Source organism: Eriocheir sinensis, unplaced genomic scaffold (assembly GCF_024679095.1).
Source record: "Eriocheir sinensis breed Jianghai 21 unplaced genomic scaffold, ASM2467909v1 Scaffold628, whole genome shotgun sequence".
In the NCBI taxonomy this organism is placed as follows: Eukaryota; Metazoa; Arthropoda; class Malacostraca; order Decapoda; family Varunidae; genus Eriocheir; species Eriocheir sinensis.
The window spans coordinates 212,564-230,000 of NW_026111974.1; the positions used below are offsets into that span (position 1 = coordinate 212,564).

The window sequence follows — 17,437 nt, forward strand, 5'->3', positions numbered from 1 at the left end:
GGAGAATACAACACACATTCAACATACACAAACACACACATTCAATACATTTCCCCCATCGCAACACAACAAAACCTCATCCCACACTCACACATTCGGCCAGGACGTCACCAACATCATCGATCTTCAGCAGGGAGGCCTTCTGCTTGTTACAACTCTGGTGCATGGTGTGAACGGTGTGAACATGGGAGGCCTTGGCACCCGTCACCAGCAGGGTCTCCACTTTCAGCTTGGACTCCAGCTTGCCGGAAAGGTCAGACCGCCTGGGGAAGGGACGCAGGTGGTTAGAGGATACATATACAAAGGGCGGATATGAGAGAGAAGGATGCATATGGTATTAAAAGAGAGCAGGGCAGGTTTATAGAGTTAGGTACCTTCTTCTTCCTCTACTACAGTCCCCCCCTCTCTTCCTCCATTTTTTTCTCTCCCTCTCCTTTTCCTACTCTAAATCTCTTTCTCCTCCTCCTTTCTTTCTCTCCCTTTCCTAGCGCGACCAACCCACTTCTTCCTCTACTCTAAATCTACTCTTTCTCTTCCTCCTCCTCCTCCTCCTCTCTCCCTCCCTTTTCTAGCCTAATGAACCCACATTCTCTACTCTATATCTCTTTCTCCTTCTCCTTTCTTTCTCTCCTTTTCCTAGCGTAACGTACCCACTTTTTTCCCCTTCTCTTCCTCCTTCTCTCTCCTCCTCTCCCTTTCCCAACCACCCCTTCCTCTCCCCTCTTCTCCTCTCTCTTCCTCTCCTCCTTCTCCTTCTTCCTCTTCCTCCCTCCTTTTCCTAGCCTAACGTACCCACTTTTCACTCTTTCTCTTCCTCCTCCTCCTCCTCCTCTCCTTTTCCCAACCACCTCTTCCTCTTCCCCTCTCCTCCTTCTCCTTCTTCCTTCCTCTTTCCCTCCCTCTCCCTCTCCCCTCTCCTCCTCCTCCTCCTCCTTCCTCCTTCCTCTTTCCCTCCCTCTACCTCTCCCCTCTCCTCCTCCTCCTCCTCCTCCTCCTCCTCCTTCCTCCTTCCTCTTTCCCTCCCTCTACCTTTCCCCTCTCCTCCTCCTTCCTCCTCCCTCCCTCACTCACTTCAGGAAGGCCTCGACGTATTTCCTCAGGTTCTTGGGGTTGATCTTGCTCTGGAGACGATCCTGGTACTCCTTGATCAAACGCTCCTTGTTCTCGGCGGAGTCCAGTTGCTGCAGGGGCGGAGCGGGGCCGAGGAGGTGGAGCGGCATGGGGCGGAGCGTGACGGGGCGGGAAGGAAGGGAGAGAGACGTGGATTAGATGGGAAGGTGAGGTGGTTTAGTGTGTTGTTGTTGTGTTGTGTTGTTGTTAGTGTGGTTCTTGTTTTTTTGTTTTACTTTTGTTTTGGTTATTTTACTTTTTATTTTTTTATTTAGTTTTTTTTTATAAATTTGGATCATTGGTGTATTTTTTTTTATTTCTACTTTACTCTTTTTTTATCCGTTTTTTTTTCTTTTTTTACTTTATTTTTTATATATAATTTTGGATTAGTTTTTTTTTAATTTATACTTTACTCTTTTTTCATAGTTTGCTTTTGTTTAATTTTATTTTTTCCGTTTTCCTTTTGTGTTTTTTTATTTTATTTTATTTATTTATTTTATTTTTTGCATAACAGCGTCAAGGCAAGTTCAATTTTTTATCCCGGGTTTTAGTTTTATTTTATTATTATTATTATTATATTTCTTTTTTGCACTACAGGATCAGCGACAGTGTAATTTTTTGGGGTTTAATCTGTTCTTATTTTATCTTTTTATTGATATTTAAATTTTTGCGTTATGGAATCGGTGCCAATTTCATTTTTTTCATCATTATTTGTGTGTTTGTGTGTTTGTTTTCAGTTTATTTATATATTTTTTTTAGTGTGTGTGTTTGTGTGTGTGTGTGTGTGTGTGTGTGTGTGTGTGTGTGTGTGTGTGTGTGTGTGTGTGTGTGTGTGTGTGTGTGTGTGTGACGGTATACAAAGTGAATACGTAACTCAAATTGTGGTCATACTTTTATAATCGTGAGCATCGTTTACTGCGTTTATTATTATTATTATTAGTATTATTATTATTATTATTATTATTATTATTATTATTATTGTTATTATTTTTATTATTATTATTATCGGAAAGCAACTTCATCGATTTCAAAAGCAAGTGTGTTTGAGCTTCATTTTAATTCATGCTCGAGTTTAATCTTGATGGGAAAGTCATAAAAAGAAAGTCAGCTCAATTATGAAAGGCGTCTACTTAATTCATATTCATTCAAGGTTAATTTTTTTAAAAAGTATAATTCTAAAAAGTTAAAAAAATAAAGTTAGCTCAATTATGAAAGGCGTCTATTTAACTCATATTCATTCAAGGTTAATTTTTAAAAGAGTATAATTCTAAAAAGTTAAAAAAATAAAGTTAGCTCAATTATGAAAGGCGTCTATTTAACTCATATTCATTCAAGGTTAATTTTTAAAAGAGTATAATTCTAAAAAGTTAAAAAAATAAAGTTAGCTCAATTATGAAAGGCGTCTATTTAACTCATATTCATTCAAGGTTAATTTTTAAAAGAGTATAATTCTAAAAAGTTAAAAAAATAAAGTTAGCTCAATTATAAAAGCTTCTATTCAATTAATATCCATTCGACGTTAAGTTTTAAAAGAGCAAAATTTTAAAACGTTAAAAAGAAAGTCAGTTTAGTCATTATGAAAAATCGTTAACTTGTAAAAATGGACTGAACAAGTTAAAAGAAAAATTCTGACTAACTCCAAACAATAACAAAGACTTTGATGAATTAAATAAAAATGTGTATAATTATCTCCATTTTGTTATTATGTTCTTTTAAAGCTCCCCAAAGCAAACAAAAAGTATAATTAGTAATGCCCGGTTAGCACTGCCCCAAAATCGTGTTAGTACAAATATTAAACAGTGAACAGTTATGTGGATTTTAACGTCAGTCTGTTTAGTGTTTTGTGTGAAAATACCCTGTAACTTGCAGACAAAAGGTGTTGGATCCTGCTTACATAAAGGTTCAGGATTCCACACACACGCTTTTGTCCGCAAATAAAAAAAAAAGGAAAAAAAGGATAATGCAACAACCAAAGAAAACTATATACAAATTTCATGGTATAACTTACGGAAAAAAAAAATAAGTGAAAGCATAAAATAACACACTTGCATAGAACCAAAAAATATATACTCACTTCCTTTTATTATTTCTTATGTTAGATATTTATTTGGGTTTAATTTATATTTAGTGCAAGTGTGGTGAACAAGCGTACGTACTTACTGTGGTGCAACTTACGGCCTAGGGTTAGTGTGTGTTTAAATGGTTGGTTTGGAAGCGGGAAAAACGCAAACAAAAAAACATGTATTGGTGAGTCGTTCAAAAAAAAAAAAAAAAAAAAAAAAAAAAACGTGTATTGGTGAGTCGAGTTTAGTGTGACTTAGGTTTTTATGGTTTAGTGTTTTGTTATATATGAAGCGTTAAGTGTGAGAGGGTGACCAAGCTAATTAAGTCGATATTTTGTTGTTGTTTTTCTTTCTTTTTCATATTTTTTTGCTGTTTTTTTTTCTTTACTTTTTCATATTGTTTTATTTTTTTATTTGTTCTTCATATTGATTTGTTTTTTTTGTTTTTCATATTGATTTGTTGTTTTTTCTTTCTTTTTCATATTGATTTGTTGATTTTTCCTCCTTTTTCATATTGTGTTGTTTTTTCTTTGTTTTTTATACCGATTTGTTGTTTTTTCCTACTTTTTCACATTTTGTTCTGTTGTTTTTTTCTATTTTTCATATTGATTTGTTGTTTTGTTTTCTTTTCTTTTTCACTTTTCTTTATTTTTTTGGCATCGGGCATCTGAATTCTTGCTGGGTCGTGTGGTGACGCAAATTAAGGAAAAATCAACCTTAAAAAGAGTGATTCCTAGGCCTAAAGTTGTATGATTTTAACCCACATTCAGCTGGCGTGGGACGGGCAGAGTCTGGTCGCTTAAAAACACAATATCCTTAAGACTATTAAAACGACAGGTCACCCCCTTATACACTAAACACCTCATATACACTGTGGCTTCAGTCTATACACATATATATATTTTCCTATCCACACTAACTTGGCAGATAAGCCCCGCCCACTCCAACCCAGCCTCCACCAATCACATGCAGCCTGGGTTGGTGAGGGGGCGGGGTTTACTTGTGGGGCAGCCAATGGGATGCTTAATTGAGGAAGGGGGAGGGGCTTATGTGCCAAGATAGGCCCCGCCCACTCCAGCCTTTCCCAGCCTCCACCAATCACATGCAGCCTGGGTTGGTGAGGGGGCGTGGCTTACTTGTGGGCCAACCAATGGGATGCTTAATTGAGGAAGGGGGAGGGGCTTATGTGCCAAGTTAGTGTGGATAAGGTGTGGGTCTGGTGTCAACTGGTGTAGGATACGTTGATTTAGGTCTTTAGTACGCCAGAATTTTGTGTATTATAGGTACGAAGTATTGTATTTTTGTTAACGGACCGATTTAGATGTTTGTTGTTGCGTGGTTTTGTTTATTCAATGTGATTTTATGTTATTATTATTTACGGTTAGGCTTTTTTTACGATCATGAATACAGAAAGCGAATCTAAGCTGTTTTAAGACCGGTTGTGATATGGCATAGTTTTCCTCATTTAATATCTGAGTTTTTATTGCCATTATTTGCAGAGAACTTTTGTGAGCGTGAATACAAAAACTGAATGTAAACTGTTTGAAGCCTGGCTGTGATGTGGTATAATTTTCATCATTTAATTCTGGCCCTGATGTGGTATAATTCTCGTCACTTAATTCCCAAGTTTATTTCTCGAATACGTTTCATGATCGTGAATATAAAAACTGAATCTAAACTAAGCCTGGTTGCAGTTTGTGGAATCAGTGTTTACGTGTTCCATCAATGCGTCTAAAGTTTTGATTAGTGGTGTAGGTAGTGGTATTAACTCTCCTAAGTATAACAGTGGTGTGGTTAGTGTATAGTGTAGATAGTGGTAGTAGTAGTAGTAGTAGCGGTAATGGTATTAACTCTTTAAGTATAGTACTGGTGTGAGTAGTGTATTGCATAGATAGTGGTAGTAGTAATAGTAGTGGTAGTGGTATTAACTCTACTTATAGTTGTAGTGGTGTGGTTAGTGTTGTTTTTGTTGTTGTTGTTGTTGTTGGTGGTGGTGGTAATAAACTCCCTTCTTAACATCTAAAGCAAAATCACTTATCACTTGCTTCATCAGTCTCGGGAGAACTTTAAGCAAGCCTTCTATTTAAGTACGTCCGCGCTTGGCTGTGCTAGCGTGTCCGTGGTCCCGGGTTAAACACACACACACACACACACACGGACACACACGCACAGCCAGGCGGGGCAACACACAAACATCTAAGAAAACGTAAAAATGAAACAGTACGACTAGACTAAAATGATGCGAGTGCGAGGAATAAAAAGAGACAAAACCGTACACTAGTCTATTTTTTGTGCTAGCGGTGCAGAATCGGATAAAGTAAATAAACACAACACCAGACACGAGAGGGAGGCAGATTCAGCCGTTCCGTTACGTGTGTCAAGCCCTCTCTCGTAAGCTATGCCGGTGCTGGGACGGGACAGGACAGACACATGACAGACGAACATAACACCCAGACGGGACAGTATAGGCTCTCGTGTCCTAGTCAAGAGAGCTGTAAAGGGGCTATTATCCTTAGTCAAACCACGATTTCCGCTGGCGTGGTTCTCATATGTCCGTGGTTTTCTGGCGTGTCCACGATCTTCCAAAGCTACGGTAGATTTCACTGAAGGACGACGGTATTACTCACCATCATCATCAGCAGCAATAATGAGAAAAATTAGAACCACGCTAGCGGAAATCGTGGTTTGACTGAAGATCCACGGAAAATTTGCCCAGTGTAATAGCCACTTAAGTCAGACAAGCCAGGCATTACGAGGCACTGCTGTAGTGAATTATAGATGGAAAATAACAAAAAAAAAAATTAGGCAAGGCAAGGAAAGTTTAACGTTAGCGATCTAGTTCTACGCCAGGAGAAGCGGAATGTTATTAATTACAGAACAGGTGAGTTAGTATATAAGGTGCGTAGCGTGTATTTATACGTACAGGTGTAACAGCGGACATTCTCCATATAACGTCATTACTTCTTTGGGGTCAGGCTTTCGCGACTTACGGCAAGAACTCCACGTTTTTATTTATTTTACGTAATGCATTGTAAATATTATGAATCGGACACACACACACACACACAGAGTAAAGGGAAAGGTCCGACTTGAGACATGACACAATACCCTCTTTCTTTCACATGTATACTTCTTAATCAGTCACATATTTCACTATAGGGGCAAAATGAGTGACTCTGAAGGGGGGCAAGAGGCGACGGGGGTGGTGGGGGGGAGGAGGGGAAGGGGCGCAGAGAATGACGTTAGACAAAGACGCAGCGTTACACCCGATACAAAACAAGTGGTATTATAAAAAAAATCCAGTTGTCATTTAGCTCCAGGCACCAAATCTATCTACTCGTACAACTGCATGCATGTTAGCTACCAGAGGAGGAGGAGGAGGAGGAGGAGGATAAATAAGCTGAAATATGGAATGGAGGAAGAGGAAGAGGAGGCAGAGAGGACTATATTAAGAGGAGGAGAGGGAACGTTCGGATTCATAATTATGAGGAGGAGGAGGAGGAAGGGGAGGAGGATAATAGAAGAGGAGGCAGAGAAGACTATATTAAGAGGAGGAGGAAGAGGAGGAGAGGGAACGTTCGGATTCAAATGAGCAGCAGGAGGAGGAAGGGGAGGAGGATAATAGAAGGGGAGGCAGAGAAGACTATATTAAGAGGAGGAGGAAGAGGAGGAGAGCAGGAGGAGGAAGCCAGAATTAACATCAGAAAGCATTATCACACAAACACGACCTCTGGCATCTCTCAATATTTTTCCACCATTACGAGACGCTTCTGGGAATTGTGTCGAGTCTCCGTACCTCTCTCCTCCATCTCACGTCCACGGAGAAACTGCACAACTACCCCAAGACTCTCTCACCGGTAATTAACACACAGAAATGCCAGAAGAAACATGTTCGTGTGAATCTACGGTCCATATTTTCAGACTTTCGGGAGCTCACACACCTTCATTTGACAAGGCTTTGGTAGAGGTTGTTGTGTTGGTGTTTCCATGGGTAGTTTTATGAGCCTAGTGATAGTTTGGCAAGGCTTTGGTAGAGGTTGTTGTGTTGGTGTTTCCATGGGTAGTTTTGTGAGCCTAGTGATAGTTTGGCAAGGCTTTGGTAGAGGTTGTTGTGTTGGTGTTTCCATGGGTAGTTTTGTGAGCCTAGTGATAGTTTGGCAAGGCTTTGGTAGAGGTTGTTGTGTTGGTATTTCCATGGGTAGTTTTGTGAGCCTAGTGATAGTTTGGCAAGGCTTTGGTAGAGGTTGTTGTGTTGGTGTTTCCATGGGAAGTTTTGTGAGCCTAGTGATAGTTTGATAAGGCTTTGGTAGAGGTTGTTGTGTTGGTGTTTCCATGGGTAATTTTATGAGCCTAGTAATAGTTTGGTAAGGCTTTGATAGAGGTTGTTGTGTGGGTATTGCCATGGGTAGTTTTATGAGCCTAGTGATAGTTTGGCAAGACTTTCCGAGAGGTTGTTGTGTGGGTATTTCCAAGGGTAGTTTTACGAGCTCAGTGATAGTTTGACAAGGCTTCCACACCATGAACATAAAAACACACTCATGGAAACCCAACTACCCTCCTCTGTGGCCTTGGAAAATAAAGCCGTGAGACCCAAAAGCCGAGAACACGAACACAGACAAAAGGTTTCAGAATCACAGCAAAGAGCGGTATAGAGTGAAGCGATTGCAGTTAGCGAGTTAGAAGCTGGAGTTAGAGGATTAGAGTCCGGGTTTATGGAGGAATTAGAGCAAGAATCGGCTCTACAAGACTACAATACCTCAATCAAGCGCTGCGCCGTCCAATACACAAGACAGGAGACAGGGGTGAGGAGAGGAGAAAGGCAAATGTTTGTTTATCACGACAGCGTAAATATATTAATACACAATGGGGGAGAGGGAGAGAGAGAGGGAGAGGGGGAATAATAAACAGAGAAGAAGATATACATGAAAAAAATTGAGATAAAAGAAAGGAATATTAAAGAAACTAGAGATAAATGAAGGCACCTGAGAGAGAGAGAGAGAGAGAGAGAGAGAGAGAGAGAGAGAGAGAGAGAGAGAGAGAGAGAGAGAGAGAGAGAGAGAGAGAGAGAGAGAGAGAGAGAGAGAGAGAGAGAGAGAGAGAGAGAGACGTAAAGAAAATAAGGCACAAGAAAAAATAAATAAAGGAATAAAAAGAAAAAGAGAAATAATTTTGAAAGAGAAAAAAAGAAAAAGAGAAATAATAATCAGGAAAATAAATGAGAAAAAGGAAAATAAAAAGTGGCACAAAATAATATAATAATCAAGGAAATGTTTTACAAGATTTTCATTAAAGGAAGCAAAGAAAATTATTAAGGGGGGATACTGCGAGAAAATCAATACATAGCAAAGAAAATTATTAAGGGGGGATACTGCGAGAAAATCAATACATAGCAAAGAAAATGATTAAGGGGAAAATACTGCAGGAAATCAATCAATATTAAGCAAAGAAAATCATTAAGGGGAGATACTGCAAGAAACCAAAATAAGAGAAAACAAGCAAAATATTTAAGAGAGATTTTTTAACAAACTAAAAAAATTATTAAGGGGAGACTACTGCAGGAAATCAATCAATATACAGCAAAGAATTTAGTTATAAGGAAAATACTGCAGGAAAATCAATCAATACTAAGCAAAGAATTAAGAAATTTTAACAGAAACCAAAAAATTAAGAAAAGGCAAAAAAATTAACCGAGAAAAAAAATATTACCGGAAATGAAAAAAAAAAAAAAGCTGGAAATAAATAAATATAAGCAAAATATTTAACATAGAGATTTTAATAGAAACCAAGAAATTAAGAAAAGGCAAAAAAATAAATGATACTGAAAAATTTAACGGCAGAAAAAATATTAGAAAAAAAAGTACCAAGCTGTAAATCAATAAAAATGAGAGCTGGAAGAAAGAAAGTGTGGAGCAAAATCAAATACAACAGTAAAATTAATAAAGTATAAAAATAAAAGCTGAAAATAATAGGGCAAGAAAAAATTATAGTAGTAAATTAACAAGCTGTGAAACTTCGGAGAAAAGCAAAATTATCAAAGAGTAAAATAATGCGCAAAATAAAGCTGAAAAAATACGACAAGCAAAATAAAATAAAGAGAATAAAAAAAAAACCAGAAGAATACAAAAAAAAGGTACTATCGTTAAAATTAAAAAAAAAAAAAAAAAAAAAAAAAAACTGAATAGAGGAAGAAATATTGAATTGAAAGTAGAAAAAATATGAAAAATAGAAGAGAGAGAGAGAGAGAGAGAGAGAGAGAGAGAGAGAGAGAGAGAGAGAGAGAGAGAGAGAAAGAATGAAGGAGAAAAGAAAGAGAAATATTGAATCGAAATTAAAAAAAAAATATGAAAAATAGAAGAGCGAGAGAGAGAGAGAGAGAGAGAGAGAGAGAGAGAGAGAGAGAGAGAGAGAGAGAGAGAGAGAGAGACTAAGAACAACAGGGGTAAAAATCTTGACACAAAAAGGGGAAAAAAAAAAGAAAAAAAAAAAGACCAGATGTAAATATTATCAAAAAATCCTCAAAAAACACACTGGCGAGTTATGAGAATGAGGAAACACTCGCAACACACAACACGTCAGCAACACGTCTGGAGGTACAACAAGAAACACCTTATTGATGCCTCGTTAGGGCGGGCACAGGTGAGGCTGGAACGTTACCCCCAAGACAGGCACACACACACACACACACACACCGACACACACACATACGCACGCACACTGGAGGTAACAGAACAGCCTAACGGAATTTCAGAGTCAGATAAGAAAAAAAAAAAAAAAAGAAAAGGAGGAAAGAGCAGTAATAGTAATAGTAGGAGTAATAGTAATAAAAAAACATCGACAACAACAACAGTGATCGCGCTAATGTCAAAACAACGTCATTTTTTATCAGCAACAACAGCCATTAACCGAGCGACTGAAAGACAAAAACAATGATGCAGTAGTAACAGTAATAGCAGTAGTAGTAGTAGTAGTAACAGCAACAGCAGCAGCAACAGTAGTAGATGTAGTAGTAGTAGTAATAGTAGTGGTATAGCCCATTTCAGTGAGTGTCGAAGGCTGGTCTCGCCACAGGACAGCAGAGAATGACAGACCGTTCCTTTACGTCCTCTCAAAACAAAGGGAGGAGTTATAATATGCAAAGTCTCGTTACAGGACAGCGGAGAATGACAAACCGTTCCTTTACGTCCTCTCAAAACAAAGGGAGGAGTTATAATATGCAAAGTCTCATTACAGAACAGCGGAGAATGACAAACTGTTCCTTTACGTCCTCTCAAAACAAAGGGAGGAGTTATAATATGCAAAGTCTCATTACAGAACAGCGGAGAATGACAAACTGTTCCTTTACGTCCTCTCAAAACAAAGGGAGGAGTCATAATATGCAAAGTCTCGTTACAGGACAGTGGAGAATGACAAACTGTTCCTTTACGTCCTCTCAAAACAAAGGGAGGAGTCATAATATGCAAAGTCTCGTTACAGGACAGCGGAGAATGACAAACTGTTCCTTTACGTCCTCTCAAAACAAAGGGAGGAGTTATAATATGCAAAGTCTCGTTACAGGACAGCGGAGAATGACAAACCGTTCCTTTACGTCCTCTCAAAACAAATAATATGCAAAGGAGGACATTTCATAACAGAGAAACGATATATGGCATTGTTTCCGTTCCTTCTCGCACACACGCCACAATTTTTACACTACTGCCAGCTTGTATGAGAAAAAACCCATGGTAACGTTCCCTTTAGACCATATCGTAACATACTCCTTACCATGACATACGCTCTTTTAAACTACATCAGATGCGTCTTATAAGCAATGCCATGAGCTCTTCAGATGCACTTTTGCCCACGTGGGAAAAGAAAGCAATCAGGTAGGGTGTGTCTTCTCCTCGACATATGCTCAGTGATTGAAGATTACTGATATCGTAACATACTCCTTCTTACCATGACATACGCTCTTTTAAACTACATCAGATGCGTCTTATAAGCAATGCCATAAGCTCTTTAGACGCACTTTCGCCCACGTGGGAAAAGAAAGCAATCAGGTAGGGTGTCTTCTCCTCGACATATGCTAAGTGATTGAAGATTACTGATATTGTAACATACTCCTTCTAACCATGACATACGCTCTTTTAAACTACATCAGATGCGTCTTATAAGCAATGCCATAAGGTTTTCTGATGCACTTTTGCTCACATGGGAAAAGAAAGCAATCAGGTAGGGTGTCTTCTCCTCGACATATGCTCAGTGATTGAAGATTACTGATATTGTAACATACTCCTTCTAACCATGACATACGCTCTTTTAAACTACATCAGATGAGTCTTATAAGCAATGCCATAAGGTTTTCAGATGCACTTTTGCCCACGTGGGGAAAGAAAGCAATCAGGTAGTGTGTGTCTTCTCCTCGACATCTGATAAGTGACTGGTATTGTTTCCGCTCCTTCTCACACACACACCACAATATTTATACTACCGCCATCTCGTATGGAAAAAAATCTATGGTATTGTTTCTGCTCCTCGCACACAAGACGCTCATTTTTTATACTACCACCATCTCGTATGGAAAAAAAAAATCCATGGTAACGTTCCCGCATTTGACACTCACTGTAACAGGCCAACACAACAGTGGTAATGGAGGGAAGAACAACAGTAATAACATTAATAACAACAATAATAATGATAATAACACCAATTGTCAACACATCAAATCTTGCACACACGCGCGCACACACTCATATGGGTCCCCCCCTTGGACGTGCCTTGGCTGTTTATACCCTGATGATGCATAGGAAAATAGCCCTTATGTATGGTAGTTCTGAATTCTGTTAGGGGGGGGAGGGGCAGGAGGGGGGAAGGTCCTATACTCCATTGATACCACTAACCTATTTCTTCTTCTTCCTCCTCCTCCTCTTATATTCTAGACAATGGATGTATATTTTGATGACTGGTTTATGGGAAAGACCAACCCCTCAGATATATGTTCTGTTATCCTATTTAGTACTGTTTGTAAGTCTTAATTTGGCCTTCTCATCAATGGTATTCTTTTGTTTATATTCCGATTTCCTTCTTTTGTAATTTTTTTGTTTTATTTAATTTTACAACATTCCTTCGACTTACTTTCATTCATGTGTCAGTTTCTACATTTCTACTTCATTGCTTTCATTGCTTCCTCTAACGGGCAAACCTTCTCTCTAACACAGCTACGAGATTGCCAGTTTTCCCTCATTGCTTTCCCTATCTCCTTCCCTTCCTCCTCACTCCCTCATTCCTTTCTTCAGTAACTCGATCATTCTTTTATTAATTTCTCCTTCCTTCCTTCCTTCCTCAAACGGACAAACCTTCTCTCCTAACATTGCTCCGAGATTCAGTTTTCACCCTAATGCTTTACCTATCTCCTTCTCTTCCTCCTCACTCCTTCATTCCTTTCTTTAGTAACTCAATCATTCTTTTATTAATTTCTCCTTCCTTCCTCAAATGGAAAACCTTCTCTCCTAACATTGCTCCGAGATTCAGTTTCCACCCTAATGCTTTCCCTATCTCCTTCTCTTCCTCCTCACTCCCTCATTCCTTTCTTCAGTAACTCAATCATTCTTTTATTAATTTCTTCTTCCTTCCTTCCTTCCTCAAACGGACAAACCTTCTCTCCTAACATTGCTCCGAGATTCAGTTTCCACCCTAATGCTTTCCCTATCTCCTTCTCTTCCTCCTCACTCCCTCATTCCTTTCTTCAGTAACTCAATCATTCTTTTATTAATTTCTTCTTCCTTCCTTCCTTCCTCAAACGGACAAACCTTCTCTCCTAACATTGCTCCGAGATTCAGTTTCCACCCTAATGCTTTGCCTATCTCCTTCTCTTCCTCCTCACGCCTTCATTCCTTTCTTCAGTAACTCAATCATTCTTTTATTAATTTCTCCTTCCTTCCTTCCTCTAACAGACAAACCTTCTCTCTCTAACATTGCTCCGAGATTGATAGTTTCCACCCTAATGCTTTGCCTATCTCCTTCCCTTCCTCCTCACTCCCCATTCCTTTCTTTAGTAACTCAATTCTTTTATTAATTTCTCCTCCCTTCCTTCCTTCCTCTAACGGGCAAATCTTCTCTCCTAACATTGCTCCAAGATTGATAGTTTCCTACCCATTGCTCTTCCTATCACCTCCCCTTCCTCCTCCTCCTCCTCCTCCTTGCTCTCCCATTCATCTATGCATTACACCCATTGATACGGGCAACAGCCAAGGCAGTTTTAAGGGGGAACCGCAGCAATCTGTTAGCTAAGGGGGTGGGGAAGGACAAGGATGGAAGCGAAGGAGGAGAAGGGATTGAGGATAGGAGAAGGAGGGGAAGGAAAGGGAAAAAAGGAGGAAAAGGATATGTAAAGAAAAGGATAAGGATGTAGGAGCAGAAGGAAAGGAGTAAGGAAAGGAGAGGATATGGATTCAAGAGGAGGAGAAATAGGAGAGAAAGGATAGTGAAGAGGAGGAGGAGGAGGAGGAAGAGTAGATAATTCAGAATAGGAGGAGGCAAGGATGGAGAAGAGGAGGAGGAGGAGGAGGAAAAGGAAATAGGCAAGGTTAGGAAGATGAAGAGGAGGAGGAGGAGGAGGCGGAGGAGGATACAAGAAGTGGGAAGGAGGAGGAGAGAGCGAAGGAGGAGAGAATAAAGAATAGGGAGAAGGAGAGGAGGACGAGAGAGAGAAAGGAAGAAGATAAAGAAATGAGAAAGATAGAGTGAGAAATGGGATAAAAGAAAGAGAAGAGGAAGAGGGGGATTAAGGAAAGAGAGGGAGGGGAGGGAAAAAGAAGGAGGGTGAAGGAAAGAGAAAGGGAGGGCTGAAGGAAAGTGAAAGGGGTGAAGGAAAGTGAAAGGGAGGGGTAAGTGGTTCCAGGTGTTCCCTCAGCTACCTGTGAGAGCATCTGAAATAAAGCGAGAGTGTGTCATTCTCTCCTTTCTCTAACTCTCTCTCTCTCTCTCTCTCTCTCTCTCTCTCTCTCTCTCATTCCATATTTTTTTCCGTTACCTTCTCCTCCAGTCTCTCTCTCTCTCTCTCTCTCTCTCTCTCTCTCTCTCTCTCTCTCTCTCACATACACACACACACACACACACACACACACCAATACACACACACACAAACACATACAAACACACCATTGAATACATACATACATATACATATATTAACACACAAACACACCTACACACACACACACACACTCAAAAAACACCTTCTTCACAATATCGACACTTTGAAAACCACTTGGCACCCCTTGCTGTCCGATACACTTTGTTACGCTCACTTGGGACACTCGTAAACACTTGTTGTATTTATCAATGATGTTAAGAAATTCCTGAAGGGCAACACAGGGTAACTATAGCAGTCAATAGGGTCAGCGCACAGTCCAATATATGCAACAGGTTTCCCCGCTCCCGAACCGAATCCCAAAGTTTACGGAAAAGTTGGAAAGTTTTGTTCGGTCGGCGCAACAACTGTGGTCATATGCCGGAGAGAGACAGAAGGGGAAGGACTTATAGGAGAAGGGAACAGACCCCAGGAGATGGGACACAACCCCCAATTAATACCTGGTACCCATTCACTGCTGGGTGGACAGGGGCGTAGGGTATCGGAAAAGCTGCCCAAATTTTTCCACTCCGCCCGGGAATCGAACCCAGGCTCTTATGCTGACAAATTTGAGGACATTACACGGAAAGTCTTATTTGGTACAGTGCTGAGGAGAAACCGTGAACATTATGAACTGTATAGAATCATTTAGTTTCATTAGGGAGCTTGTAATGATACTTTCTCATTCAGCGTCAAATTTGGCATTCATAATATGCTAACAAATTTGAGGATATTACATGGGAAGTCTCATTTGGTACAGCACTGAGGAGAAACCGTTAACACTATGAACTGTGTAGAATCACTTAGCATGGTTAGGGGGCTTGTAATGACACTGTGTTGGACTATGAAGTTGGAAAGTTTCGTTTAGTCGGCGCAACATCTGTGGTCATATGCCAGAGAGAGACAGAAGGGGAGGGAAGTTGGTCTATGAAACTGACCCTTGTTTAAAATCCCTCGAGTGGGGCGTCAGAATGTATCGTTCCACAAGGGTGTATGTGATTTAGCATGGTTAGGGGGCTTATAGTGGCACTGTGTTGGCCTATGAAACTGACCCTATATATTGTTACTTGCTTGTTTAAAATTCCTCGAGTGGGGTGTCAGAATGTATCGTTCCGCAAGGGTGCCAAATAACTCTCCATAGCCTGCACATAGTATACATCAAAGTTTAAATAGTTTGAACGTACACACACACACACACACACACACACACACACACACACACACACACACACACACACACACACACACACACACACACACACACACACACCAATTCTGAACACACTAAAGAAGAGCAGAATTACCATTATGATTTAGAAACGTTTTTAATTGATTGAAGCAATGCGATCATGGCTTGGTGACTTCACTGGGTTGTCATACAGGAACCAATTAGACTGTTCTTAGTGACTGGCTACACAAATAACATAGAAAATTAAGGGTATTAGCAAGCCTTCATTCACTCGTCCTCGACTAGACTTGCCGAAGGAAAATTTAATGAGAAAAAGTAACATTAGCAAGCCTTCATTCACTCGTTTTCGACTAGACTTGCCGAAGGAAAATTTAATGAGGGAAAAAGTAACATTAGCAAGCCTTCATTCACTCGTCCTCGACTAGACTTGCCGAGGGAAAATTTAATGAGAGAAAAAATGAAAGGAAAAAACAGGGAAATTAGATATGCACCTCCTATAGACCATTTTTTTTTATCTATGTAGGAACACCTGATATATAAGAAATCTCCTTCACCTTTAAATAACCTTCATCTTCCTCAGGATCATCAAAATCATCAGCTTCTTCGGCATCATCATTACCATCAATATCAACATCCACTAGCTGCACGAGGAGGTAATTAAGAAAAACATCGCTATTGATAACAGTAATGATAGTGGTCCTAGCTATAGTAATAATAGTAGTCTTAATAATAGCCATAATTAATAGTCATAAGCTAATACTTACATGGCCAAACTTGTGGAAGATGAGGTACTGTTCAGCGGTCGGGTGCATTCCAACACTGTTCAGCTTCCAGGAGATGATCTGCGGAGGGCGGAAGGGGATTAGAACCTCTGTTAGGGGGATTGAAGTCTATTATAGGGGATTAGAACCTCTGTTAGGGGGATCGAAGTCTATTATAGGGGATTAGAACCTCTGTTAGGGGGATCGGTCTATTATAGGGGATTAGAACCTCTGTTAGGGGATCGAAGTCTATTATATGGGATTAGAACCTTTAAGAGGGTATCGAAACCTTGTATGTATTTGAGTAGACTATCTTGCACAAGGGACTGAAGCCTAGTATAGGGTATCGGATGGTTTTTATAAGGGATCAGGGTCTTACATATGGGATTGGAATCATATAGAACCCTGTAGAACCATCGCTCCGAAAGTCTCTCTCTCTCTCTCTCTCTCTCTCTCTCTCTCTCTCTCAAAAAGATAAATAAAAGAATGGTATAGAGAGAGAGAGAGAGAGAGAGAGAGAGAGAGAGAGAGAGAGAGAGAGAGAGAGAGAGAGAGAGAGAGAGAGAGAACAAAGCAAAATAAAAGGGTGTTCGAGGGATATGTGACCAGTGTTGGCATTTCTGTTAGGGGCCAAAAATCTTACACAAAAGGAACCAAAGGAACAACAGAATGCATTAGGGAGTTTTGAGAGAGCCAGGGCGGTGTGTATGGCGTAGGGTAGACTCGTGCAATTGTTCTCCCTCCCTGGAACTGGCTAGGTTTTTATTTTTTAATTTGGGTGCCGTTACGAAGGCTGAAGGGTATGTACTGACCGCCTCCTAGACCAAGACCCTTTTTCCTTTCCCTCCTTCTTTTGACCTGCAACGCTTTGTATCGCTTCTCTTTCCTTCTTGTTCACACACTTTTCTTTTCAGTACTATGTAACTTTCCTAATTGCAATAAAGTCACTTATTTTCACTTAATCCCTGGCTGTTTTTTTCTGATTTTCATTTTGGTGGCCTAAGGGGGCTGTTACGAAGGCTGAAGGGTATGTAGTGACCGCCTCCGAGACCAAGACATTTTTTCCTTTCCCTTTCTCCTCCCTGAAATTAGCTGCTTTTTTTTCTTATTTTCATTTTGGTGGCCTAAGGGTGCTGTTACGAAGGCTGAAGGGTATGTAGTGACCGCCTCCGAGACCAAGACATTTTTTCCTTTCCCTTTCTCCTCC

General features: G+C 39.9%; 1 protein-coding gene and 3 long non-coding RNA genes across 6 annotated transcripts in view; 2 read left to right on the forward strand and 2 right to left on the reverse strand.

The window, feature by feature from the left end:
• The window catches only part of LOC126993531 (uncharacterized protein ZK1073.1-like), a 40,385-nt gene that overhangs the window by 3,812 nt on the left and 19,136 nt on the right, over positions 1 to 17,437 (reverse strand). Inside the window, exons 5-8 of one of the 2 annotated variants that reach the window (XM_050852672.1) lie at positions 16,234 to 16,311; positions 7,930 to 7,941; positions 1,072 to 1,181; positions 92 to 263 (exon numbers count right to left, since the gene is read on the reverse strand). In XM_050852672.1, coding sequence (XP_050708629.1) covers positions 92 to 263; positions 1,072 to 1,181; positions 7,930 to 7,941; positions 16,234 to 16,311 — 372 coding nt within the window. The remainder of the gene's footprint in view (positions 1 to 91; positions 264 to 1,071; positions 1,182 to 7,929; positions 7,942 to 16,233; positions 16,312 to 17,437) is intronic. The other variant, XM_050852674.1, reaches the window with a different exon arrangement.
• On the forward strand, positions 1,188 to 7,923 carry LOC126993532 (uncharacterized). 2 transcript variants are annotated; one of them, XR_007747889.1, is made up of 3 exons: positions 1,188 to 2,260; positions 2,446 to 7,554; positions 7,624 to 7,923. It is a non-coding gene; the product is annotated as an uncharacterized LOC126993532 (long non-coding RNA). The 2 variants fall into 2 exon arrangements; XR_007747890.1 differs by having other exon boundaries at positions 2,446 to 7,416; positions 7,486 to 7,923.
• LOC126993535 (uncharacterized) lies at positions 9,481 to 13,568 on the forward strand. Its single transcript, XR_007747893.1, has 2 exons — positions 9,481 to 11,381; positions 11,554 to 13,568. It is a non-coding gene; the product is annotated as an uncharacterized LOC126993535 (long non-coding RNA).
• On the reverse strand, positions 12,444 to 16,227 carry LOC126993533 (uncharacterized). Its single transcript, XR_007747891.1, has 2 exons — positions 12,651 to 16,227; positions 12,444 to 12,505 (listed from the first exon to the last, which is right to left on the reverse strand). It is a non-coding gene; the product is annotated as an uncharacterized LOC126993533 (long non-coding RNA).